This window comes from Salmo salar, chromosome ssa01 (genome assembly GCF_905237065.1).
Source record: "Salmo salar chromosome ssa01, Ssal_v3.1, whole genome shotgun sequence".
Taxonomy (NCBI): domain Eukaryota; kingdom Metazoa; phylum Chordata; class Actinopteri; order Salmoniformes; family Salmonidae; genus Salmo; species Salmo salar.
The window spans coordinates 84,796,820-84,823,646 of record NC_059442.1 but is presented as its reverse complement, the minus strand read 5'-3'; the positions used below and the strand labels follow the sequence as shown (position 1 = coordinate 84,823,646).

The 26,827-nt window shown below is 42.9% G+C and overlaps 1 protein-coding gene across 1 annotated transcript in view; it reads right to left on the bottom strand.

Annotated features, from left to right (window-relative positions):
* Nucleotides 1-26,827, bottom strand: part of adkb (adenosine kinase b) — a gene marked incomplete at its 5' end in the record, with an annotated part of 290,034 nt that overhangs the window by 27,695 nt on the left and 235,512 nt on the right. Inside the window, 1 exon segment of the mRNA NM_001165301.1 lies at nt 15,490-15,528. Coding sequence (NP_001158773.1) covers nt 15,490-15,528 — 39 coding nt within the window.

The following is a 26,827-nucleotide window of genomic DNA, read 5'->3' as shown; positions in this document are numbered from 1 at the left end:
CACGAAACAGAAATTAACCACCCACAAAACCCAAAAGAAAACAGGCTGCCTAAGTATGGCTCCCAATCAGAGGAATACAGCTGTCCCTGATTGAGAACCATACCTGACCAAAACAAAGAAATACAAAACATAGAAAAAAGGACATAGAATGCCCACCCTAGTCACACCCTGGCCTAACCAAAATAGAGAATAAAAACCTCTCTATGGCCAGGACGTGATAATTTGACCAAGAAGGAGAGTGATAGAGTGCTGCATCAGATGACCTGGCATCCACAATCACCTGACCTCAACCCAATTGAGATGGTTTGGGATGAGTTGGACCGCAGTGAAGGAAAAGCATCCAACAAATGCTCAGCATATGTGGGAACTCCTTCGACTGATGGAAAAGTATTCCAGGTAAAGCTGGTTGAGAGAATGCCAAGAGTGTACAAAGCTGTCATCAAGGCACAGGGGGGCTACTTTGAAGAATCTCAAATGTAAAATATATTTTGATTTGTTAAACCTTTTCATATGTGAGTTCCAAATGGTCGCCCCAGCGTGAGTTGTTTTATACTCGCTGCCTGCTAATTATCTATAGGCTATGTTTCAACTAGTGAATTTAAAATAATTTTCTAACAAGTTGTATTTTCTAACAACAGTTTAAATTGAGGTGTGTTCTTTCTCCTCATTACTTCACATAGAAGTAGCCCATTTCAGCGTTGCGGACAATTTATGTTTGAGGCTTTACTGAGCCGGACAAACTTCTCTCTTCGAGAAGAGCCCAAGCACTTCACCAATGTTTGCGCAGACCAAGCATTTGCGCAGTCTTGCACGAATTGGAACATTTTCTGGCTGGCGCTCTCGTTGCCTTCCTTGTTGTTTCCTTACAAATAATAACTTTAGACGTGTGTGTTCCTATCAAAGTAAGTTCCTTATTTTCTGTATATCGTGTTGTCGTTTCTACTGTAGGCGCATATGTATGTACGTAACATAATGTATTTACAGTTTTATTCACGTTTTCAAGTACTGGTCACAAATAATGCATTCCGATTATTCCATATATTGTAATGGACACCTATGATGTGTGTAAAATAATTTGTTGAATGTTGTACTGATTATAATAAGCTAATGCTAAGCTATTTGCCAGCTATGTGTGGCACCATGTTTGTTGACATTTTACAATGCATTCTGGGTGACATTACACAATGCATTCTGTCAGACCAAAGATGTTATAATGAGGTGAAGGAATGGTTCACTCATCTTTCGGGTAAACTTCCGGGAGTGAATGAAAGGAAGTGAATGATCATAGACGACACACCCCCTTCAACATGCATAGTATAAACAGACCAAACTCATCTTGTCTCCTCTTATTATCTTTGGTTGATGTGAGAAAAAAAAAACATGGCGGCGGGCACTAACTACCTATCGATTACTTTCGATTTCTAGAAAGTGTTTTACTCAATTATTTCGATCAATTGTGAGCTCACCCGTGATGTGATTAATTATAAATAGTAATTGCTATTAGCTAATTCATATTGTAGTTTCTGTCGCTCGAGAGTTATAAAAATATGAGACCGCTTGTGTTACGTCAATCTTTCCTCAGTTAGCATTAGGATAAATGTAGCCTACATTTTCCGGTTTGGATGTTTGTGTTATGCTGAAGCTACTTATGTGAATGTCTGAACATTGCATCCAGAAATAAACTGGTCACATTCTGGATATAACTTTCTAAGGACTGTGTTTGTGCAAAATGTTTGTGAAAAAACAGTATGGCCAGCTCAAATGCTGATTGTTGCGTCAATCGAAACTGGACATTCTAATCACACCGGTTTGAGCATACATTGCAGGGACCACTGTGGAATGATCACACCCGTTTGTTGGTACGTGTGAAAAGGTTAACACTTTTTTGGTTATTACATGATTCCATATGTGTTATTTCAGAGTTTTGATGTCTTCACTATTATTCTACAATGTAGAAAATAGTAAAATGAAGAAAAAGCCTGGAATGAGTAGGTGTGTCCAAATTTTTGACTGGAACTGTACATCTACCTAAATTACCTCTTACCCCTGCACATTGACTCGGTACTGGTACCCTGTGTATACAGCTAAATTAATGTTACTCACTGAGTATTTATTCCTTGTGTTATTTTTCTATTATTTCTCTTTTTCTCTGCATTGTTGGGAAGGGCCTGTAAGCGAGCATTTCACTGTCTACTCAAATCAAATTGTATTGGCCACATACACATGGTTAGCAGATGTTATTGCGAGTGTAGCGAAATGCTTATGCTTCTAGATCAGACAGTGCAGCAGTATCAAACAGCTAATATCTAACAAATTCCACAACAAAACCTTAATACACACAATCTAGTAAAGGAATGGGATAAGAATATATAAGTATAAAATATATGTATGAGCAGTGACAGAACGGCTAAGATGCAATAGATAGTAAAGAAGAGATAGTGAAGGATAGAGTATACATTATATACATCTGAGACGAGTAATGAGAGATATTTAAACATTCTTAAAGTGGCATTATTAAAGTGACTAGTGTTCCATTTATTAAAGTGGCCAATGATATCAAGTCTCTGATGGCTTTTAGAAAGAAGCTGTTTTTCAATCTCTCTGTCCCAGCTTTGATGCACCTGTACTGACCTCGCCTTCTGGATGGAAGCGTGGTAAACAGGCAGTGACTGAGGTTGTTATTGTCCTTGATGATCTTTTTTCCTTCCTGTGACATCGGATGTTGTAGGTGTACTGGAGGGCAGGTAGTTTGCCCACGGTGATGCGTTGTGCAGACCACACCACCCTCTGGAGAGCCTTGGGATTGTGGGCGGTGCAATTGCTGTACCAGGCGGCGATACAGCCCGACAGGATGCTCTCAATTGTGCACCTGTACAAGTTTGTGAGGGTTTTTGGTGACAAGCCACATTTTTTCAGCCTCCTGTGGTTGAAGAGGCACTGTTGCGCCTTCTTCACCACTCTGTGTGCGTGGACCATTTCAGTTTGTCGGTGATATGAACACAGAGGAACTTAAAACTTTCCACCTTCTCCACTGCTGTCCCGTCAATGTGGATAGAGGGGTGCTCCCTTTGCTGTTTCCTGAAATCCACGATCATCATCATCATGCTTTCCACCTGGCTACCCCTACTGCGGTCAACAGCACTGCACCCCCCACAGCTACTCGCCCAAGCCTTCCCCATTTCTCCTTCTCCCAAATCCAGTCAGCTGATGTTCTGAAAGAGCTGGAAAATCTGGACCCCTACAAATCGGCCGGGCTAGACAATCTGGACCCTTTTTTTCAAAAATGATCTGCCAAATGTCACGCCCTGACCTGAGAGAGTGTTTGTTTCTCTATGTGGTTAGGTCAGGGTGTGGGGTGGGCATTCTATGATGTCTATTTCTTTGTTTTGAGCCGAGTATGGTTCCTAATCAGAGGCAGCTGTCTATCGTTGTCTCTGATTAGGAATCATACTTAGGCAGCCTTTCCCCACCTGTAGTTGTGGGATCTTTAATTTTGTACTGCTTGTCTCTACAAGACGTGATGGTCGTTATCATTGTTTATTCTTTTGTTTGTAGTGTTCTGAGGTAAAATAAATACAATGATGAACACTTACCATGCTGTGCTTTGGTCCACTCCATTTGACGATCGTGACAGAAGATCCCACCACCAAGGGACCAAGCAGCGTGGGCCGATGGACTGGACATGGGAGGACATCCTGGACGGCAAAGGATCCTGGACGTGGGAGGAGATCCAGGCCGGAAGGGATTGCCTACCATGTGAACAGGTGGAAGCAGCGAGGGAGGTACAGCGATGAGATCGACAGGCAAGGCAACAACGGAGGCCCGAGAGGCAGCGGCAATTTTCTTTTTTGGGGGGGGGCACACGGGTAGATTGGCTAAGGCGGTTTTAAGACCTGAGCCAACTCCCCGTGCTTACCGTGGGGAGCGAGTGACTGAACAAGGACCATGGTATGCGGTGATGCACACTTTGTCGCCCATGCGCAGTCACAGCCTTGGTACAAACTCCTCACCGTTGCCGTGCTAGAGTTGGCCGTCAGCCAGGAAGAAGTGCGCCGGCTCAGCGTATCTGGTCTCCAGTGCACCTCCATGGCCCAGTATACCCTGTGCCTGCTCTGCGCACCCAGTCTCCTGTGCGTCTCCCCAGTCCGGTGAGACCGGTTCCAGCTTCATGTAGGAAGCCTCCAGTGATGATCAATGGTTCGAAGCCTCCAGTGATGATCCATGGCCCGGAGCTTGTAGTGATAATCCATGGCACAAAGCCTCCAGTGATGATCCATGGCCCGGAGCCTGTAGGGATGATCCATGGCACGAAGCCTCCAGTGATGATCCATGGCCCGGAGCCTGTAGGGATGATCCATGGCACGAAGCCTCCAGTGATAATCCATAGCCCGGAGCCTCCAGTGATGATCCATGGCACAAAGCCTCCAGTGATGATCCATGGCGTGGAACCTGTAGGGATGATCCATGGCACGGAGCCTGCAGCGACGGTCCCCAGTCCGGAACCTACAGAGACGCTCTCCAGTCCGGAGCCTCCAGCGACGCTCTCCAGTCCGGAGCCTCCAGCGACGCTCTCCAGTCCGGAGCCTCCAGCGACGCTCTCCAGTCCGGAGCCTCCAGCGACGCTCTCCAGTCCGGAGCCTCCAGCGACGCTCCCCAGTCCGGAGCCTCCAGCGACGCTCCTCAGTCCGGAGCCTCCAGCGACGCTCCCCAGTCCGGAGCCTCCAGCGACGCTCCCCATTCCGGAGCCTCCAGCGACGCTCCTCAGTCCGGAGCCTCCAGCGACGCTCCCCAGTCCGGAGCCTCCAGCGACGCTCCCCAGTCCGGAGCCTCCAGCGACGCTCCCCAGTCCGGAGCCTCCAGCGACGTTCCTCAGTCCGGAGCCTCCAGCGACGCTCCTCAGTCCGGAGCCTCCAGCGACGCTCCCCAGTCCGGAGCCTCCAGCGACGCTCCTCAGTCCGGAGCCTCCAGCGACGCTCCTCAGTCCGGAGCCTCCAGCGACGGTCTGCAGGCCAGAGTCTTCAGCGACGGTCTGCAGCCCGGAGTCTTCAGCGGCGGTCGGCAGTTCAGAGCCTCCGGCGATGATCCACGGTCTGGTTCCTCCGACAACACAGAAGCGGGGGGATCAGCGGGCGGTGTGGGGGCTACGCCCCAAACCAGAGCCACCGCCAAGTACCCTACTCAATAAACTGGATGCAGTCTATTACAGTGCCATCCGTTTTGTCACCAAAGCCTGATATACTACCCACCACTGCAACCTGTACGCTCTCGTTGGCTGGCCCTCGCTTCATACTCGTCGCCAAACCCACTGGCTCCAGGTCATCTACAAGACCCTGCTAGGTAAAGTCCCCCATTATCTCAGCTCACTGGTCACCATAGCAGCACCCACCTGTAGCACGCGCTCCAGCAGGTATATCTCTCTGGTCACACCCAAAGCCAATTCCTCCTTTGGCCGTCTCTCCTTCCAGTTCTCTGCTGCCAATGACTGGAACGAACTACAAAAATCTCTGAAACTGGAAACATTTATCTCCCTCACTAGCTTTAAGCACCAGCTGTCAGAGCAGCTCACAGATCACTGCACCTGCACATAGCCCATCTATAATTTAGCCCAAACAACCACCTCTTCCCCTACTGTATTTATTTATTTATTTATTTTGCTCCTTTGAACCCCATTATTTATATTTCTACTTTGCACTTTCTTCCACTACAAATCTACCATTCCAGTGTTTTACTTGCTATATTGTATTTACTTTGCCACCATGGCCTTTTTTGCCTTTACCTCACCTCATTTGCTAACATTGTATATAGACTTATTTTTCTACTGTATTATTGACTGTATGTTTGTTTTACTCCATGTGTAACTCTGTGTTGTTGTATGTGTCGAACTGATTTGCTTTATCTTGGACAGGTCGCAATTGTAAATGAGAACTTGTTCTCAACTTGCCTACCTGGTTAAATAAATGTGATTTTTTTTATATAATCTCTTTTGTTTTGCAGACATTGAGTGAGAGGTTATTTTCCTGACACCACACTGAGTGCCTTCACCTCCTACCTATAGGCTGTATCGTTGTTGTTGGTAATCAAGCTGTTGTGTCATCTGCAAACTTGATGATTGAGTTGGAGGCGTGCATGGCCATGCAGTCGTGGGTGAACAGGGAGTACAGGAGGGGGCTGAGAACGCAACCTTGTGGGCCCCAGTGTTGAGGATCAGCGGAGTGGAGATGTTTCCTACCTTCACCACTTGGGGGCGGCCCGTCAGGAAGTCCAGGACCCAGTTGCACAGGGCATGGTCGAGACCCAGGGTCTCAAGCTTAATGATGAGCTTGGAGAGTACTATGGTGTTGAATGTTGAGCTGTAGTCAATGAACAGCATTCTTACAGTGCAGTGTGATGTTGATTACATCGTCTGTGGACCTATTGGGGCGGTAAGCAAATTGAAGTGGGTCTAGGGTGACAGGTAGGGTGGAGGTGATATGATCCTAGAGTAGTCTCTCAAAGCACTTCATGACGACAGAAGTGAATGCTACGGGGCGATAGTCATTTTTAGTTCAGTTACCTTAGCTTTCTTGGGAACAGGAACAATGGTGGCCATCTTGAAGCAAGTGGGGACAGCAGACTGGGATAGGGATTGATTGAATATGTCTGTAAACACACCAGCCAGCTGGTCTGCGCATGCTCTGCGGACGCAGCTAAGGATGCCGTCTGGGCCAGCAGCCTGGCAAGGGTTAACACGTTTAAATGTTTTACTCAGGTCAGCAACTGAGGAGAGCCCACAGTCTTTGGTAGCAGGTCGCATCGGTGGCACTGTATTGTCCTCAAAGTGTGCAAAGAAGTTGTTTAATTTGTCTGGAAGCAAGACGCCGATGTCCGGGAAGGGGCTGGTTTTCTTTTTGTAATCCGTGATTGTCTGTAGACTCTGCCACATACATTTGAAGTCGGAAGTTTACATACACCTTAGCCAAATACATTTAAACTCTGTTTTTCACAATTCCTGACATTTAATCCTAGTAAGAAGTCCCTGTTTTAGGTCAGTTAAGATCACCACTTTGTTTTAAGAATGTGACATTTCAGAATAATAGTAGAGAGAATGATTTATTTCAGCTTTTATTTATTTCATCACCATCACAATCCCAGTGGGTCAGAAGTTTACATACACTCAATTAGTATTTGGTAGCATTGCCCTTAAATTGTTTACCTTCAGGTCATACGTTTCGGGTAGCCTTCCACAAGCTTCCCACAATAATTTGGGTGAATTTTGGCCCAATCCTTCCTGACAGAGCTGGTGTAACTAAGTCAGGTTTGTAGGCCTCTTTGCTCGCACACGCTTTTTCAGTTCTGCCCACAAATTTTCTATAGGATTGAGGTCAAGGCTTTGTGATGGCCACTCCAATACATTGACTTTGTTGTCCTTAAGCCATTTTGCCACAACTTTGGAAGTATGCTTGGGGTCATTGTCCATTTGGAAGACCCATTTGCAAGCAAGATTTAACTTCCTGACTGATGTCTTGAGATTTTGCTTCAATATATCCACATCATTTTTCTGCCTCATGACGCCATCTATTTTGTGAAGTACACCAGTCCCTCCTGCAGCAAAGCACCCCCACAACATGTTGCTGCCACCCCCGTGCTTCACGGTTGGGATGATGTTCTTCGGCTTGCAAGCCTCCCCCTTTTTCCTCCAAACATAACGATGGTCACTATATATTTTTGTTTCATCAGACCAGAGGACATTTCTCCAAAAGTACGATCTTTGTCCCCATGTGCAGTTGCAAACCGTAGTCTGGCTTTTTTATGGTGGTTTTGGAGCAGTGGATTCTTCCATGTGAGCGGCCTTTCAGGTTATGTCGATATAGGACTCATTTTACTGTGGATATAGATACTTTTGGACCTGTTTCCTCCATCATCTTCACAAGGTCCTTTGCTGTTGTTCTGGGATTGATTTGCACTTTTCGCACCAAAGTATGTTCATCTCTAGGAGACAGAACGCATCTCCTTCTTGAGCCGGTATGATGTCTGCGTGGTCCCATGGTCTTTATACTTGCGCACTATTGTTTGTACAGATGAACGTGGTACCTTCAGGCGTTTGGAAATTGCTCCCAAGGATGAACCAGACTTGTGGAGGTCTACATTTTTTTCCCTGAGGTCTTGGCTGATTTCTTTTGATTTTCCATGATGTCAAGCAAAGAGGCACTGAGTTTGAATGTAGGCCTTGAAATACATCCACAGGTACACCTCCATGTGACTCAAATGATGTCAATTAGCCTATCAGAAGCTTCTAAAGACATGACATAATTTTCTATAATGTTCCAAGCTGTTTAAAGGCACAGTCAACTTAGTGTATGCAAACTTCTGACCCACTGGAATTGTGATACATTTAATTATAAGTGAAATAATCTGTCTGTAAACAATTGTTGGAAAAATGACTTGTGTCATGCACAAAGTAGATGTCCTAACCGACTTGCCAAAACTACAGTTTGTTAACAAGAAATTTGTGGAGTGGTTGTAAAAACTGTTTTAATGACTCCAACCTAAGTGTATGTAAACTTCCGACTTCAACTGTACGTCTCGTGTTTGAGCCGTTGAATTGCGACTCCACTTTGTCTCTATACTGACACTTTGCTTGTTTGATTGCCTTATGCAGGGAATAACTACACTGTTTGTTATTTGGTCATATTTCCAGTCGCCTTGCCAAGATTAAATGCAGTGGTACGTGCTTTCAGCTTTGAGCGAATACTTCCATCAATCCATGGTTTCTGGTTAGGGAAGGTTTTAATAGTCACAGTGGGTACAACATCTCCTATACACTTCCTTATGAACTGGCTCACCGAGTCAGCATATACATCAATGTTATTATCTGAGACTACCAGGAACATATCCCCGTCTCCGTGATCGAAGCAATCTTGAAGCGTGGAATTTGATTGGTCAAACCAGCGTTGGATAGACCTAAGCACGGGCGCTTCTTGTTTTAGTGTCTGCCTATAGGAGGGGAGCAACAAGATGGAGTCATGGTCAGATTTGCCAAAAGGAGGGCGGGGGAGGGCCTTTTATGCATTGCGGAAGTTAGAGTAGAAATGGTCGAGCGTGTCACTCGCTCGTGTACAGCAATCGATATTCTGATAGAATTGAGGTAGCCTTGTTCTCAAATTAGCTTTGTGGAAAACCCCAGCAACAATAAATGCCTCAGGATATATAGTTTCCAGTTTGCAAGTCCAGTGAAGTTCCTTGATGGCCGTCTTGGTATCCGCTTGCGGGGGGATATGCACAGCTGTGACGATAACCGAGGAGAGTTCTCTTGGGAGATAATACGGTCGCTATTTGATTGTGAGGAATTCTAGGTCAGCTGAACAAAAGGACTTGAGTTCCTGTATGTTGATACAATTACACCATGAGTCGTTAATCATGAAACATACTCCCCCGCCCTTCTTCTTACCAGAGAGATGTTTATTCCAGTCAGCGTGATGCACTGAAAATCCCTTTGGCTGTATAGACTCCGACAGCATGTCCCCAGCTAGCCATGCTTCCGTGAAACATTGTATGTTACAATCCCGGATACCTCATTGAAAAGCAACTTTTGCCCAGATTTCGTCGACTTTGTTAACCTGTTATGGCTAGGGGGCAGTATTTTCACGGCTGGATAAAAAACGTACCCGATTTAATCTGGTTACCACTCCTACCCAGTAACTAGAATATGCATATACTTATTACATATGGATAGAAAACACCCTAAAGTTTCTAAAACTGTTTGAATGGTGTCTGTGAGTATAACAGAAATCATTTGGCAGGCAAAAACCTGACAAGGTTTCAGGCAGGAAGTGGCCTGTCTGACAAGGTGTCGTTCTTCTTGTCTCTGTTTATTGAAGAGTGAGGATCTTAGCTGTCCCGTGACACTTCCTACGGCTGCCATAGGGTCTCAGAAGGCGGTAAAAAGCTGAATCGTGGCTTTGCAGGCTCTGGCTGAAAAAAAGTAGCGCGTTTGGGTAGTGGCTGGTTACAGTACTGTGAGACTCAGGCTCGTGCCCGCGTCGACCGAAAGCTTTGTTTACTTTCCTCTGTTTAGCTAAAAGGAGATTCCCGGTCGGAATATTATCGCTTTTTTACGAGAAAAATGGCATAAAAATGGATTTTAAACAGCGGTTGACATGCTTCGAAGTACGGTAATGGAATATTTAGAATTTTTTTGTCACGAATTGCGCCATGCGCGAGACCCTGATTTACCATTTCAGATAGTGTCTGGGACGCACAAACAAAACGCCGCTATTCGGATATAACGATGGATTATTTTGGACCAAACCAACATTTGTTATTGAAGTAGCAGTCCTGGGAGTGCATTCTGACGAAGACAACAAAAGGTAATCAAACTTTTATAATAGTAAACCTGATATTGGTGAGTGCTAAACTTGCCGGGTGTCTAAATAGCTAGCCCGTGATGACTGGGCTATGTACTTAGAATATTGCAAAATGTGCTTTCACCAAAAAGCTATTTTAAAATCGGACATATCGAGTGCATAGAGGAGTTCTGTATCTATAATTCTTAAAATAATTGTTATGCTTTTTGTGAACGTTTATCGTGAGTAATTTAGTAAATTCTTAGTGAATTCGCCGGAAGTTTGCGGGGGATATGCTAGTTCTGAACGTCACATGCTAATGTAAAAAGCTGGTTTTTGATATAAATATGAACTTGATTGAACAAAACATGCATGTATTGTATAACATAATGTCCTAGGGTTGTCATCTGATGAAGATCATCAAAGGTTAGTGCTGCATTTAGCTGTCTTCTGGGTTTTTGTGACATTATATGCTAGCTTGAAAAATGGGTGTCTGATTATTTCTGGCTTGGTACTCTGCTGACATAATCTAATGTTTTGCTTTCGTTGTAAAGCCTTTTTGAAATCGGACAGTGTGGTTAGATAAAGGAGAGTCTTATCTTTAAAATGCTGTGAAATAGTCATATGTTTGAAAAATTGAAGTTTTTGTATTTTTGAGGAATTTGTAATTCGCGCCACGCCTATCATTGGATATTGGAGCAGGTGTTCCGCTAGCGGAACGTCTAGATGTAAGAGGTTAACTACGGACTGGACATTAGCGAGTAATATACTCGGGAGCAGTGGGTGGTGCGCGGGCATTCGAAGCCTCACTAGAAGACCGCTCCGGCACCCTCTCCTCTGGCGGTGTTGTTTTGGCCTCTGGAATCAGTTCAAATGCCCTGGGAGGTGCAGAAAAAGGATCCGCTTTGGGAAGTCGTATTCCTGGTCGTAGTGCTGGTTGTGCTGGTAAGTTGACGTCTCTCTGATGTCCAATAGTTCTTCCCAGTTGTTTTTCTAGGCTAACAATGTAATACATAATACATAAAAAACTAAATACTGCACAGTTTCCTAAGAAATAGAAGCGAAGCTGCCATCTCTATCGGCACCATCTTGTAGTGATTATGTTTTGTTTCCTGTTGTTTACGAGGCATGTGACAAATTTGATTTGATTTATTGCCTGCTAAGGGGCCATTTCAGTCAATGAGGGTTCACAAAAGTGATTGAGAGAGGTCAATGTTTCCTATCTCGGCTGGGCTGAGGTGATCAAGTGATAATTAAAAGAGATAAAGAGATCAATATTACAGGGTTAAAAACGCTCATTGTTTTGTCATGTAGAAATGTGAAAAAACTAAGTATATAGGGCTGAACTGCATCCATTATCAGATGCAGTAATCAAAATTCTATATGGGACGATGAAACTAGGATATAGGATAGCCTATAGTGTGGCTGAAGATTTGCTGTTGTTAGACAAAGCTACGTGTATGAATAAGGGGACACGGCTAGGTGGCTATGTTATTCTCCTCCTGAAGCAGGCCCTGTCTGCGTCCAAATGACACTCTATTCCCTACATAGTACACTACTTTTGACCAGAGCCCTATGGGGAATAGGGTGCCATTTGGGATGCAGCCCATCTCTCGACAGCATGTGCACAGACTGGATATCTTGGAGCCTGGAGACTAACACAACTCTCCAGTGAGCCTCCCTTTGATCATCACAGTGATAAAAACCCACCCCTGTCATGGCTGCTTTACTATTAACTTATCATGATGTACTATGAGCAGGTGGAATGTCTCTATCAGTAGCTCACAGTAGGGTGGACCATGAACGACGCTGCTGTTTTATCATTGGGTTCCAGTGGCTCAGTGGGTTGGGCTTTAGAGAATGGTGGATTGTGGGTTCTTTTCTCACATGGCCACATCTACTCTCAATGTTGACAGTTTTGTAAGTCGCCTTGGATTCAAAACGTCTACTAAATGACCATATTACATTACATTATAATTGTTAAGTATTTTATTATCAGAATTTATACAGCAATAAGTCTCTTCTCAGGCAATTCTAGCAGTATAGTGTTTTAGAGGAACATTTAGAGCAACCAAATAAAGCCAAGCAGGAAGTAATCAGAGTGATACGGCTCCTATCCAATACCACCAGCCAGCTATACTGCCTCCCTTCCTCACTCCAGCCGATGAGCTTTAGCACCTCTAAATGCTTCCCAAAGCTCCGTTAATCAGTCTAAAGAGGTTCGCCGAGACATTGGGCAGAGGAAAAATGGGAGTAACACTCCAAGTAAGTGCTAATGGAGAGGTTAATACAGAGGCTGTTAACAGGCAACAGCAAAGAAGCAATTTGTCACTGTGACTAACTCAACTGAACCACAAGCCAGCCACTCCAATGACTCCAGACAGCAAATGCAAAAATCTCCACGGGAGTAATGCACAGCCCGGGTGTGTAACCCTTTAAGGTTTATGAGAGGTTTCTAAAAAGAGTTTAAGTCTGTTTAGGAAAACAGGGGTTTAGGGGTCTATTATAGGGGTTGGGGGTGGTAGGGTAACTATTATGGTAGTTGAGGAAGGCAAAACACACACAATGAACACAATATGTTACTACACCTGTTTGTGTAGCCGACTTACCTGGCAACAACTTCCTATGGCAACAACACAATATGGAAAACAGATCATATTCAATTCAACATGAGTGCATTTAGAAAATGTTAAGGAGACATTTTGCATCGGCAATTTGGATTACTGTACTGCTGACAAATGCAAACGTGTGAATGATTAATTGTGCAGTAATTGATCGGATCTAAATCAACAGCATCTGCACTTTAGTGGGTTATGATGATCTGAGGCACATTTCTCTGAAGTAGTTTTTTTAAAACCACATAATATGACAGCTTTATCGGGATGTTACATTCCTGCGTCTGTATCAAAGCTGCTGAAATATGTATCTTCCTCAATACAGAGAGGTTGTTTGTGAGGCAGGGGTACATCCTAAATGGCACCCTATTCCCTATGTATGTACTTTTGACCAGTAGTGCACTTTATAGTGAATAGGGTGCTATTTGGGATGCAACAAGTTCCTAGGAAAGATTTCATTATTGCTGGTCTACAGATACCTCATCTCATCTCTGGCCATTTAAAGGAAACAGATGACAATCAGAACGACTGCTAAGTGTGTTTTCAGGTGTGCTGATGGCGTTTTGAAGCGAGAGAAAAATAACCTAGTCTTTTAATGAATAAATATGAAATAGTAATTGGCATGGCTACAATGTATATTTCTGATGAGCAGACAAATTATTTAGTATGGTTATTATAAAAACAAAAAGCAGGAAGCAGAAATACCAATGCACATCCTCCTTTGCCTTCTCTTTGCCAATCTTGTGAATTAACATATTTTTGGAGCACCTAGCTGCACAAATCACATTTTTACAAACGTGACATGACAACAAGATAAATCTAAGCAGAAAAAACGAATTTAACCGCGAAACCATCTAGAAATACTGTAAGTACCATACTAGTGTTGTTCTCTGAAAAATCATATTCATCAGATGCAATTTTGCAGTGTTCTGGCAAATCAAGTTGACACAGAAAATGTCAGAGAATTGGTTAGTATTGGGAGAGTTGACGCTTTGCCCTTTATATTTACTTTCTGTGATGTGAGCTTTTTTCCCTCCCTCCCTCCCTCCCTCCGTGGAAGCTGTCAGGGCCATCAGGAATCCATTCCCATTCCAGTCACGTTGATCACACCGTAAGTGATTCTGGATGAAAATTATTCATACATAGAAGAACTATATTCAAGGGAGAGCTCTACCTTTAAAAGAGAAAAACACTTAAAAACATCTAAAGCAGATTTCACATGTTTGTCTTTTTTAATTGATATTTAAAAAGCAAAGCAGGATATAGGATTTTTTTTGAAAAGGCAGCAAAGAGGCAGGCAAAGCTAAACATGTATTCGTCATTTAATGCGCAGCCCCACTTAAAACATATTTTATGTCATTTTAATTTACATAATCTAAAACCACAGGTGGCAGTAATTTGGTTATTAAAAGGATACTGTGGGCACTGTACAATTTTGTGTTAGTGCTATATTATACTGTAGCAGGGAGAGGGGAGACATATCATCCCTGGAAGTAATGATACTAATGAGAGAAGCTTTTTAACCAGGCAACCTGTCAGCCCCCAAAGAGAGAGAGAGAGAGGCAGCCAGAGAAAGAGGCAGAGATACAGAGAGAGCATATTTTGCATTTAGAAAGACCCTGTATAAATTAAATCCCCCAATTAGATGTTTTCTCTTTGTGTGTATTATTCTCAATGTATTCTTGTTTTTGTTGTCATATACTGTTGTTCCTCAAGCATATTGTTCATTTATGTAATACTTCATATACATTGCTTTGGCAACAGTGGTAACCAGCGATTCATGCCAATAAAGCATTTATCAAATTTAAATGAAATGAGAGATGGAGAGAGAGAGCGGCAGAGAGAGAGATTCAGAAAGAGATAGAGCGAGCGGGAGAACAGGGAGGTAGAGAAGCAGATCGAGATAAAAAGAGAGGCAGCGTGCGCGCAAGAAAGAGAGAGGCAGAGAGAGAGAGAGGCAGAGCGAGAGAGAGAGAGGCAGAGCGAGAGAGAGAGAGGCAGAGCGAGAGAGAGAGAGGCAGAGCGAGAGAGAGAGAGAGAGGCAGAGCGAGAGAGGCAGAGCGAGAGAGAGAGAGAGAGAGAGAGAGAGAGAGAGAGAGAGAGAGAGAGAAGGCTTGAAACCATGCCCAACTTCTCAGCTTCCCAAGAGGCTTTTCAAAATTCAATACATAACATCTGTAGGCGATGTTGGGTGCAGACCTAGCGGAGTGCGTCATAACACACAGACACAGAGACACACACACACAGACACAGACACACACACACACACACACACACACACACACACACACACACACACACACACACACACACACACACACACACACACACACACACACACACACACACACACACACAGAGAGAGACAGAGAGAGAGAAAGAGAGAGATGGCTGAACAAAGAAACCATGACGACTACCAGGTTTCCATAGCAACTGCTGCAAGGCCTGGAGAGTATAATAGCACATCAATCACTGTCCAAAAAAGAACTAAATTATCAGCTAAAATAAACCTTTAGGATCTGTTTAGTGGTGTGCATTCGGCGGTAACTCACCTCCTCGAAACCTTGCTCTTTGGAAAAAGTGGCCGCCTCCTGAAATAGAAAATAAGAACACAAATTAACAGTTAATTACAGAGTCACAACGCTGTAACGGAAGTCACAGTGAACACATCCCAAATGGCCCCCTATCCCCTATGTAGTACACTACTTTTGACCAGGGCCAACAGGGGTCTGGTCAAAAGTAGTGCACTACATAGGGTGCCATTTGGGACATACTCACTTCAGGCATACAGTACAAGACCTCTCACTTCCTTCAGTCACTGACAGACTAAACACGTGTGATGACCTGACACTTGAGATTGAAGGAGTAACTTGAGTCCATTCTGCTGCTGTGCTACTTTTCTCCCTGAATTAATACTGTACTCATAGGGGACGGCATAAACCCATTTAATCCCAATGCCCCACTTTGGCTCATTTTACAGCAACAGCCTTGAGAAGAAGACAGACAACGTCTGCATCTCAAATGGCACCCTATTCTCTTTATATTGCACTGCTTTTGACCAGGGCCCATAGGGTCAAAAGTAGTGCACTATATAGGAAATAGCATGCCACTTGGGATACAACCAACACCATTTCAGCATAGCCATGAAACTACTGTAACACAGAGGATAGATATGGATAGATTTGTGGGTTTCCCAGTTTACACCACTGGAATTCAATAATAGTGACCATGAACGGCATGATTTATAGTGTACTTGACTTTTGGTGGTTGCTAGCAGTCAGGTGACATTATTTGCTCTGTTTAGTCAATGGGCAGAGGCTTCTGTAGGCTAGCTGTTGCACGATGAAATGCAATAACATGGACACAAATCATGAGTGACAAGTCCATTCGCTCAATTCACTTTTGACCCTTAGACAAAGCAATAAGTCGATGCTATGATGCTAAATGACCCGATTATATGGAAAGGGGGCTGGGGTTGGGACCTTGGGGAGACACGGGTTGACGACCTGGTCTTACACACAGAAGAGAGGGAGGAGATGAAGGAGTGTGTGTGTGGTGTGTGTGACAAGAGAAAAGGGAGGAGAGAAGACATGAAACAATAGGGTTATGGGGCCCAGGGGGGAACAGGCATGCCTCTCTGTCTCTGATCACCCATTACTGGGACAGAGATACTGGATGTCATTTCATCTAATAACACACACACACAGTAAAACAAATGTAGTTTCAACTAATTATTATTAAGTAATTGGTTACACAGCCTTTTTTAGTTTATCAACTGTTCAATTAAAGTGCTACCTGAACTTTAAAATGTTTAGTTGACCCAAACTTAGCATTAACTTGAAAAAGCGTCAGTCAACTTATATTACGTGTTTGCTCAACTTGTCTCGAATGTTCATTCAACTAGAATTATTACATTTTTTCCCCCAAGATGACATAGCAGTGCAGACGTGGTTTTGTCGTCCTCTCGTTTACTTTTTGTATTTTTCACCTTCTTTGTATATATTTCAATTTATTTTTCAATCTCTTTTCCATTTTTAAATTAAATATACCTTCCGGTAACCCGCCTCACTCAATGTGACACGGATCCGCTATTATTTTTAGACCTTATAGTCAAAACCTCCACCAGAAGCTAGCCATCAGGAGCTAACGAGCTAATTAGCTACGAGCTATTTAGTCATTGTTAGCCACTGCTCGTGGCCTTTACCCTCTGCACAGGCACCAGCCGTTTTTTAGCCTGGATAATACCTGCCGGCCTCGGACTGTTTTTCTCTACTACAACACCGGATTCCTGCTGTAAACCCTGGACCATTACTCCTGATCATCACAGCTAGCTAGCTGCCACCGAGTGACCCAGCCCTGAAGATCGCCCTGAGCATCTCCCGGCTAGCTAACAAAATTACGACAACTACAATACCTCTTTTGCAATCTGGCCTGGTCCCTTTGTCGACACGGCGCCTGCCGTACCACCACGACTGGTCCGCAGATGTAATTCCATCTGCTGTGCCCTCAACAGGCCTTTGGCGGACGTCGGAGCAGACGCTTCTACTTACCCCGGCCTGCTAACTTTAAACGCCGCGTGCTAGCGTAGCAACGACTACACCGCGGCTTCCCTGTTCCATCTATTGCTGTACACTGGACCCTATGATCACTTGGCTACATAGCTGATGCCTGCTGGACTGTTCGTTTATCACGGTACTCCACTTTGTTTACATTTGTTTATCTGTCAGCCCTAGCCCCAAACTCAGGCCCTGTGTGTAGTTAACCGACCCTCTCTTCCCATTCATCGCCATTTTACCTGTTGTTGTTGTCTTAGCTGATTAGCTGTTGTTGTCTTACCCGTTGTTATCTTAGCTAGCTCTTCCAATCAACACCTGTGATTGCTTTATGCCTCGCTTTGTCTCTCTCTCATGTCAATATGCCTTGTATACTGTTGTTTAGGATAGTTATCATTGTTTTAGTTTACTGCGGAGCCCCTAGTCCTACTCTACATGCCTCAGACACCTCCTTTGTCCCACCTCCCACACATGCGGTGACCTCACCCAGTATAACCAGCGTGTCCAGAGATGCAACCTCTCTTATCATCACTCAGTGCCTGGTCTTACCTCCACTGTACTCGCACCCCACCATACCCCTGTCTGCATATTATGCCCTACCACGCCCAGAAATTTGCTCCTTTAATTCTCTGTCCCCACTGCACTAGACGACCAGTTTTGATAGCCTTTAGCCGTACCCTCATCCTACTCCTCCTCTGTTCCTCGGGTGATGTGGAGGTTAACCCAGGCCCTGCGTGTCCTCAGGCACTCTCATTTGTTGACTTCTGTAATCGAAAAAGCCTTGGTTTCATGCATGTTAACATCAGAAGCCTCCTCCCTAAGTTTGTTTTACTCACTGCTTTAGCACACTCCACCAACCCTGATGTCCTTGCCATGTCTGAATCCTGGCTTAGGAAGGCCACCAACAATTCTGAGATTTCCATACCCAACTACAACATTTTCCATCAAGATAGATCTGTCAAAGTTGGAGGAGTTGCAATCTACTTCAGAGATAGCTTGCAAAGTTCTGTCATAGTTTCCAGGTCTATGCCCAAACAGTTCGAGCTTCTAATTTTAAAAATTAATCTCTCCAGAAATAAGTCTCTCACTGTTGCCGCCTGTTATAGACCCCCCTCAGCTCCCAGCTGTGCCCTGGACACCATATGTGAATTGATTACCCGCCAGCTATCTTCAGAGTACGTTCTGTTAGGTGACCTAAACTGGGATATGCTTAACACCCCAGCAGTCCTACAATCTAAGCTAGATGCCCTTAAACTCACACAAATTATCAAGGAAACGACCAGGTATAACCCTAAATCCGTAAACATGGGCACCGTCATAGATATTATCCTGACCAACTTGCTCTCCAAATACACCTTTGCTGTTTTCAATCAGGATCTCGGCGATCACTGCCTCACTGCCTGCATCCGCTATGGGTCCGCGGTCAAACGACCACCCCTCATCACTATCAAACGCTCCCTAAAACACTTCTGCCTTTCTAATCGACCTGGCCCGGGTATCCTGGAAGGATATTGACCTCATCCCGTCAGTCGAGGATGCCTGGTCGTTCTTTAAAAGTAATTTCCTCACCATCTTAAATAAGCATGCCCCTTTCAAAAAATTTAGAACTAAGAACATATATAGCCCTTGGTTTACTCCAGACCTGACTGCCCTTGACCAGCACAGACTGCAATAGCATCGAATAGTCCCCGCGATATGCAACTGTTCAGGGAAGTCAGGAACCAATACACGCAGTCAGTCAGGAAAGCAAAGGCAAGCTTTTTCAAACAGAAATTTGCATCCTGTAGCTCTAACTCCAAAAAGTTTTGGGACACTGTAAAGTCCATGGAGAACAAGAGCACCTCCTCCCAGCTGCCCACTGCACTGAGGCTAGGTAACACGGTCACCACCGATAAATCCATGATAATCGAACATTTCAATAAGCATTTCTCTACGGCTGGCCATGCTTTCCTCCTGGCTACTCCAACCCCGGCCAATAGCTCTGCACCCCCCGCAGTTACTTGCCCGAGCCTCCCGAGCTTCTCCTTCAACCAAATCCAGATAGCAGATGTTCTTAAAGAGCTGGAAAACCTGGACCCGTACAAATCAGCTGGGCTAGACAATCTGGACCCTCTCTTTCTAAAACTATCCGCCGCCAAAGGCTATGGAACTAGTTACACACACACTGTGCTTTTGACATATAATGTTTTCAACTTACATATTTGACATACGTTGACATACATGATTACATTGTGCATGTTCATTTATACAGTAATTGCCCCCACCTAGGATTTGAATTCATAATCTCTTGGTTAACAGCATTCCGATCTTCCTGTTACACCACCATGTCTATTTCAATGACTGATTTAACCTGTATTACTATACTTTGCACTTCCAAGTAAATCTAAACTCCTAAAATTACACTCAAGAAAAACTATTTTATTTTCCATAGTGATTAAGGAGTAACATTAAAACAGAATTATATGCCAAACCAACAACAGACCACAATACAGAAAACCCTAAAATTGCTTAAATAAGTAAAAGAAATCAATGACGAGAGAAGTCCGATTAATTGATAACTGACACAGACATGGTCGTGTAACACGAAGATCGTAATGCCGTGATCCAGAAGGTTGTGAGTTCAAATCCTACGTGAGGACAACTTGAATAATAATTGCTGTATAAATGAACATGCACAATGTAATCATGTATGTCAATGTTTGTGAAATATGTAAATTGAAAACATTGTATGTCAAAAGCAACTACTTCCACAGCCTTTTTTTGTGAAGTATTTATAATAAGAATTTCTAGATAAATGAACAAAAGTTGAGCAAACATTTTAAGTTGACTGAATATTTAAGTTCTCAAGTTGGAGCCAAGTTTTGGCCAACTAAAAATATTATGTTCACGTAACACTTTGACCAAAAGGTTGAGTTAACTAAAAAAGGTTGTAGAACCAGTTACTTAATAATAATAATAATTAGTTGAAACTATAATTTTTTACAGTGCACACATACATGCATTTGCACGCACACAACCACCCACCCTCACCCATTCAAATAGCCACTCAAGCTCTTTTCAAATGAGGCGAGGGTCTCTTTTAATGTAGCTAGTGGGCACCAGCCACTCACATTCATTCATTCGTTAATTTATTAACTAATAGATATTGACTTCAGAAACATTTAATCACAGATGAGCAGCAACCATCACACTTCAGGGGCATAAACAGCTTAATGCGTTGTCAAAACAAGGATACTTAATTTGGTGCTCCTTTACAAAGGGTGTGTCCCAAATGGCAACCTATTCCCTATGTCCGGGGCAGGCAACTATATTCAGCCACGATCCGATATTTGTCGGAGCAGATTGTCGGGGGGCCGGAACATAATTATAATAATTTGTACACTGCAAATTGGTCTAAACCCAAAAAGAATGTACCCCAAATATTTCCAAAATTAAATAGATTTTTAGCTGAATTCATGGTGATTTTACAGTTTTGACCAAAAACCTGAGAGTGTACAAAACATTAAGAAGACTCTTTCCATGACATAGACTGACCAGGTGAATCCAGGTGAAAGTTATGATCCCTCATTGATGTCACTTGTAAAATCCACTTCATTCAGAGTAAATGAAGGGGAGGAGACAGGTTAAAGAAGCCTTGAGACATGGATTGTGTATGTTTGCCATTCAGAGGGCGAATAGGCAAGACAAAATAGTGCCTTTGAATGGGGTATGGTAGTAGGTGCCAGGTGCACCGGTTTGTGTCAAGAACTGCAACACTGCTGGGTTTTTCACACTCAATAGTTTCCTGTGTGTATCACAAATGGTCCACCACACAAAGGACACCCATCCAACTTGACAACTGTGGAAATCATTGGAGTCAACATGGGCCAGCATCCCTGTGGAACGCTTTCGACACCTTGTAGAGGTGTTCTGAGGGCAAAGGGGAGGGGGGTTCTTAATGTTTTGAACACAAATGGGTGTCATTTGGGACGCAGTCAAAGCCTTTTAAAAAGGCACATGAATGCAGGCTGAATACCATTCCTGTTGGTTGGCTGTAGCCTTCAGTCACCCAGTTAGCTACAGTGGAAACATTCTTCTGTGTAAGTAGGATTTGGTTGGCAGCATAGAAAATTAATATAATGGTGGTAACAATTTCTATGAGCCACCTGCGTGTGATGTATTATAGGCATTTATGCATTTATAAGGGTTCTTAGGATTGATGGAGCTGCAAGCTGTTATGAATGCTTACAGCTAAACCACACAATACAACTAATGTGTGACTACATTATATATGCATGCAAATAAAGTTGTATTCAATTCAATTGAATGCATTTATAGCCCTTGTGTAATAAAGAACCTTCAGACCTACAGTATAATACACTATCGGACGATAGAAAACATTAATTAATTCATTATGCGTTATAAAAGGGTTGCCAAATGATAACGGGTTGAATCACTAAGAGTTTATGACTGATACAATGGTAGAACGATATGAGGGCTTAATGTTTCTTTACGGTTGTCACTAAAATGGTAAGTGCTTAGGGGCTGTAAAATTCCAGAAACTCTATTCCCCCAAATTTGTGGAAAGTTTCCTGAATTTTGCAACCATATTCTATACATCCTTCGAGACACATCTGGGCAAGATTAATGTCTTCAACAAAGTGTCTCATTAGTTTAAAGATGTAATGAAGTGTTCCCTTCATTTGATTATCCAAATCCCTTATTCTCCTCTTTAAAGATTGAACCCGCATGAGGGGAAACAGCACCACTGTTCGCCCCCAGGGCCTTTGTCATTGTTTTGTTTTGTTGATGAAACAAACAGAGGCGAGGGGCCTCAGGCAGCGTGAAAAAAAGAATAGCCAGTACATATTTTGCTGTTCTGTCGCACGGCAATGATGTCAGCGGGAAAATCAAATCAAAGTGTATTTGTCGTATGCACAGGATACAACAGATCTAAACAGTAAAGTAACATGCTTACTTACAAGCGCCTCCTCAACAATGCCTTGTTCAATATAAAAAAACAACATTGTTTGTTGTTTACAGTAACCTATTTGTTGTTGTTTAGATTAACCTATTTGTTGTTTTATCTCAAACAGACGTGGCAGTTCCCCAATGAAGGATTCCAGCTGAGTGATGTGGCAAGTTGATGAGGGACCAGAGGTTCTCCTTAAGGCGTCAACAAGTTTCAGTTCGGCTGGCGGCTAGCCGAAGTCGACTAGGAGAACAAAACGAGTGTTTTCGCATACTCCCTTAAAAGACATTGGCTTGAAAAACTAGAAAAAATACGACTTTTTGTTTGTCCATTTTAGCTATTGCTCAAAATGGTCTGAATTTACTTAAGATTACTCAAAAAAAACATACCCAAATTAAACGGCCTACTACTCGGGCCCAGGAACTAGAATATGCATATTATTAGTAGATTTGAATAGAAAACACTCTGATGTTTCTAAAACTGTTTGAATGATGTCTGTGAGTATAACAGAACTCATATGGCAGGCAAAAACCTGAGAAAAATCCTACCAGGAAGTGGGAAATCTGATGCTGGTAGTCTATTCAAGTCTTTGCCTATCTAACACACAGTGACTTGGGGTTCATTTTGCACTTCCTAAGGCTTCCACTAGATGTCAACAGTCTTTAAAACCTTGTTTCAGGCTTTTGCAGTGAACAGAGAGCGAACAAGAAGGCTGGGAAGTTGTTGACTCAGGGAAGGACATCAGTTCATTGGCGCGCACTCACGTGATGAGGTAGCTGTGTTCCAAAACGTTTTTCAAGACATTGGAATCGTCCGGTTGGAATATTATTGAAGTGCTATGTTAAAAAGGCCCTAAAGATTGATGCTATACAACGTTTGACATGTTTCAACGAACGTAAATATAACTTTTTTTAAACTTTTCGTCATGACATTTTGGCCGCGCTTCCCACATTTGGAGTAGCTTACTGAATGCGCAAACAACAAGGAGCTATTTGGACATAAATTATGGACTTTATCGAACAAAACAACATTTATTGTGGACCTGGGATTCCTGGAAGTGCCTTCTGATGAAGATCATCAAAGGTAAGTGAATATTTCTAATGCTATTTATGATTTTAGATGACTCCAAAATGGCGGGTATCTGTATTGCTTGATGTCTTTTTCTGAGCGCAGTACTCAGATTATTGCAGTGTGCTTTCCCCGTGAAGCTTTTTTTTTTTTAAATCTGTCACAGCCGTTGCATAAAGGAGATGTTCATCTATAATTCTTTGAATAACAGTTCAATATTTTATCAACATTTATGATGAGTATTTTTGTAAATTGTTGTGCTGATTCACCGCCAGTATTGGAGGCAAAATATTTTCTGAACATCACGCGGCAATGTAAAATGCTGTTTTTGGATATAAATATGAACTTGATCGAACAAAAAAATGCATGTATTGTGTAACATGATGTCCTAGGAGTGCCATCTGATGAAGATTGTGCCAGCTGAGAAAAAGTTGTGTCTGGCAGTGCAGAGGAACGTCGGCGAGTGAATTCAGATGGAACCCTTGGAAACATGATACCCAAAATTATTATTTTCGGATATAAAGACGACACTGTATCAACAAAAAATGGATTGCAACTTGCAAAACATGCGGGAAGAAAATTACAGACGGAGGCGCAACAATTTCCAACTTTGTTCGACATTTGAAGCTCCACAAAGAACGGTAAGTCGTGGCTAATATAGCCGACAGCTATATAATTTATAACTTTACTAGTATAGCATGTAGGCTAACGTAACATTAAATCAATGAGCCTCCACACAGTCAGTCAGTGCGGGAACGTGATCTGTGCACCCAAGATTGAGCTACAACTGGCTAGGCAGCTGGTAGCCTAAATCCTGCCTGATGTTACTGCTGTTCCTAAAACCATTGACATACGTTAGCCTACTATAACCACACAGAGTGTGTGTGTTAAGGTTGGGTGATTGTGTACAAGCCTACATCGCCTGATTGCGATCCTCGATAGTCGATCACAATTGGGGTGGGGGGGGGGGGTCTTTCTCATGGCTACCCATGTATTTCCATGGAAATAACATTTATTTGGAAAGTAATAAACATATAGATATTTTTAAAAGCATTCATGATTTGCATAAATGTAATATACTAACTATTACTCTTGTTAAAAATATGAAATGGTATTACATTTGGTGAAGAGCACATTATGACTTGTTTAGGACTCGAAACTCAAAGTTTAGGGCTTGAGACTTGACTTGATACTTGACGGTCTTGACTTGAGACTTTACTCAAACTTGCCTGTCTTGACTTGGGACTTGAGTGCTAAGACTTGAGACTTACTTGTGACTTGTAAAACAATGACTTGGTCCCACCTCTGCTGACAACTAGGATGGAAAATTACTGAGGATAATATAGGACGATATTGCCACTCCTATTTGCCATATTTTCAATTTAAGCTGAGTAGAATGTGTGTGCCCCCAGGCTTGGAGGGAAGCAAAAGTCATTCCACTACCCAAGAATAGTATAGCCCCCTTTAATGGCTTAAATAGCCGACCAATCAGCCTGTTACCAACGCTTAGTAAACCCTTGGAAAAAATTGTGTTTGACCAGATACAATGCTATTTTACAGTAAACAAATTGACCACAAACTTCCAGCATGCTTATAGGGAAGGACATTCAACAAGCACAGCACTTACACAAATAACTGATGATTGGCTTAAAGAAATTGATGATAAAAGATTGTGGGGGCTGTTTTGTTAGACTTCAGTGTGGCTTTTGACATTATTGATCATAGTCTGCAGCTGGAAAAATGTACATTACCGTTCCGGGATGCTGGCCTTCTAGGCAGAGTTGCAAAGAAAAAGCCATATCTCAGACTGGCCAATAAAAAGAAAAGATTAAGATGGGCAAAATAACACAGACACTGGACAGAGGAACTCTGCCTAGAAGGCCAGCATCCCGGAGTCGCCTCTTCACTGTTGATGTTGAGACTGGTGTTTTGCGGGTACTATTTAATGAACCTGCCAGTTGAGGGCTTTTGAGGCGTCTTTTTCTCAAACTAGACACACTAATGTACTTGTCCTCTTGCTCAGTTGTGCACCGGGGCCTCCAACTCCTCTTTTTATTCTGGTTAGCGCCAGTTTGTGCTGTTCTGTGAAGGGAGTAGTACACAGCCTTGTACGAGATCTTCAGTTTCATGCCAATATCTCGCATGGAACAGCCTTCCTTTCTCAGAACAAGAATAGACTGACGAGTTTCAGAAGAAAGTAATTTGTTTCTGGCCATTTTGACCCTGTAAACGAACCCACAAATGCTGATGCTCTAGATACTCAACTAGTCTAAAGAAGGCCAGTTTTAGTGCTTCTTTAATGAGGACAACAGTTTTCAGCTTTGCTAACATAATTGCAAAAGGGTTTTCTAATGATCAATTAGCCTTTAAAAATGATAAACTTGGATTAGCTAACACAACGTGCCATTGGAACACAGAAGTGATGGTTGCTGATAATGGGTCTCCGTACGCCTATGTAGATATTCCATAAAAAAACAGCCGTTTCCAGCTACAATAGTTATTTACAACATTAACAATGTCTACACTGTATTTCTAATCAATTTGATGTTATTTTAATGGACAAAAATGTGCTTTCTTTAAAAAAAAAGGACATTTCTAAGTGAGCCCAACCTTTTGAACGGTAGTGTATGTGTTATGGCTTTACACCCCTGCTATATAGTGGATAAAGAGTTACCTGTCTAACAGAACACAGAGGGTGTTCTTTAATGGAAGCCTTTCCAACAAAGCCCAGGGCAGCTGTCTAGACTCAACACTATACATGTCAGCTACTACAGCGACTGAAATGACTGCAACACTTAACAAAGAGCTGCAGTTAGTTTCAGAGTGGGTGACAAGGAATAGGTTAGTCCTAAATATTTCTAAAACTAAAAGCATTGTATTTGGGACAAATCATTGACTAAACCCTAAACCTCAACTAAATCTTGTAATAAATAATGTGGAAATTCAGCAATTTGAGGTGACTAAACTGCTTGGAGTAACCCTGGATTGTAAACTGTCATGGTCAAAACATGTTGATACAACAGTAGCTAAGATGGGGAGAAGTCTGTCCATAATAAAGCGCTGCTCTACCTTCTTAACAGCACTATCAACAATGCAGGTCCTACAGACACTGGTTTTGTCACACCTGGACTTTTGTTCAGTCGTGTGGTCAGGTGCCACAAAAAAGGACTTAGGAAAATTCCAATTGGCTCAGAACAGGGCAGAACGGCTGGCCCTTGGATGTACACAGAGAGCTAATATTAATAATATGCATGTCATGTGCCTTTTAGTGAGGAGTGGCTTCCATCTGGCCACTCTATAGTACCATAAAGGCCTGAT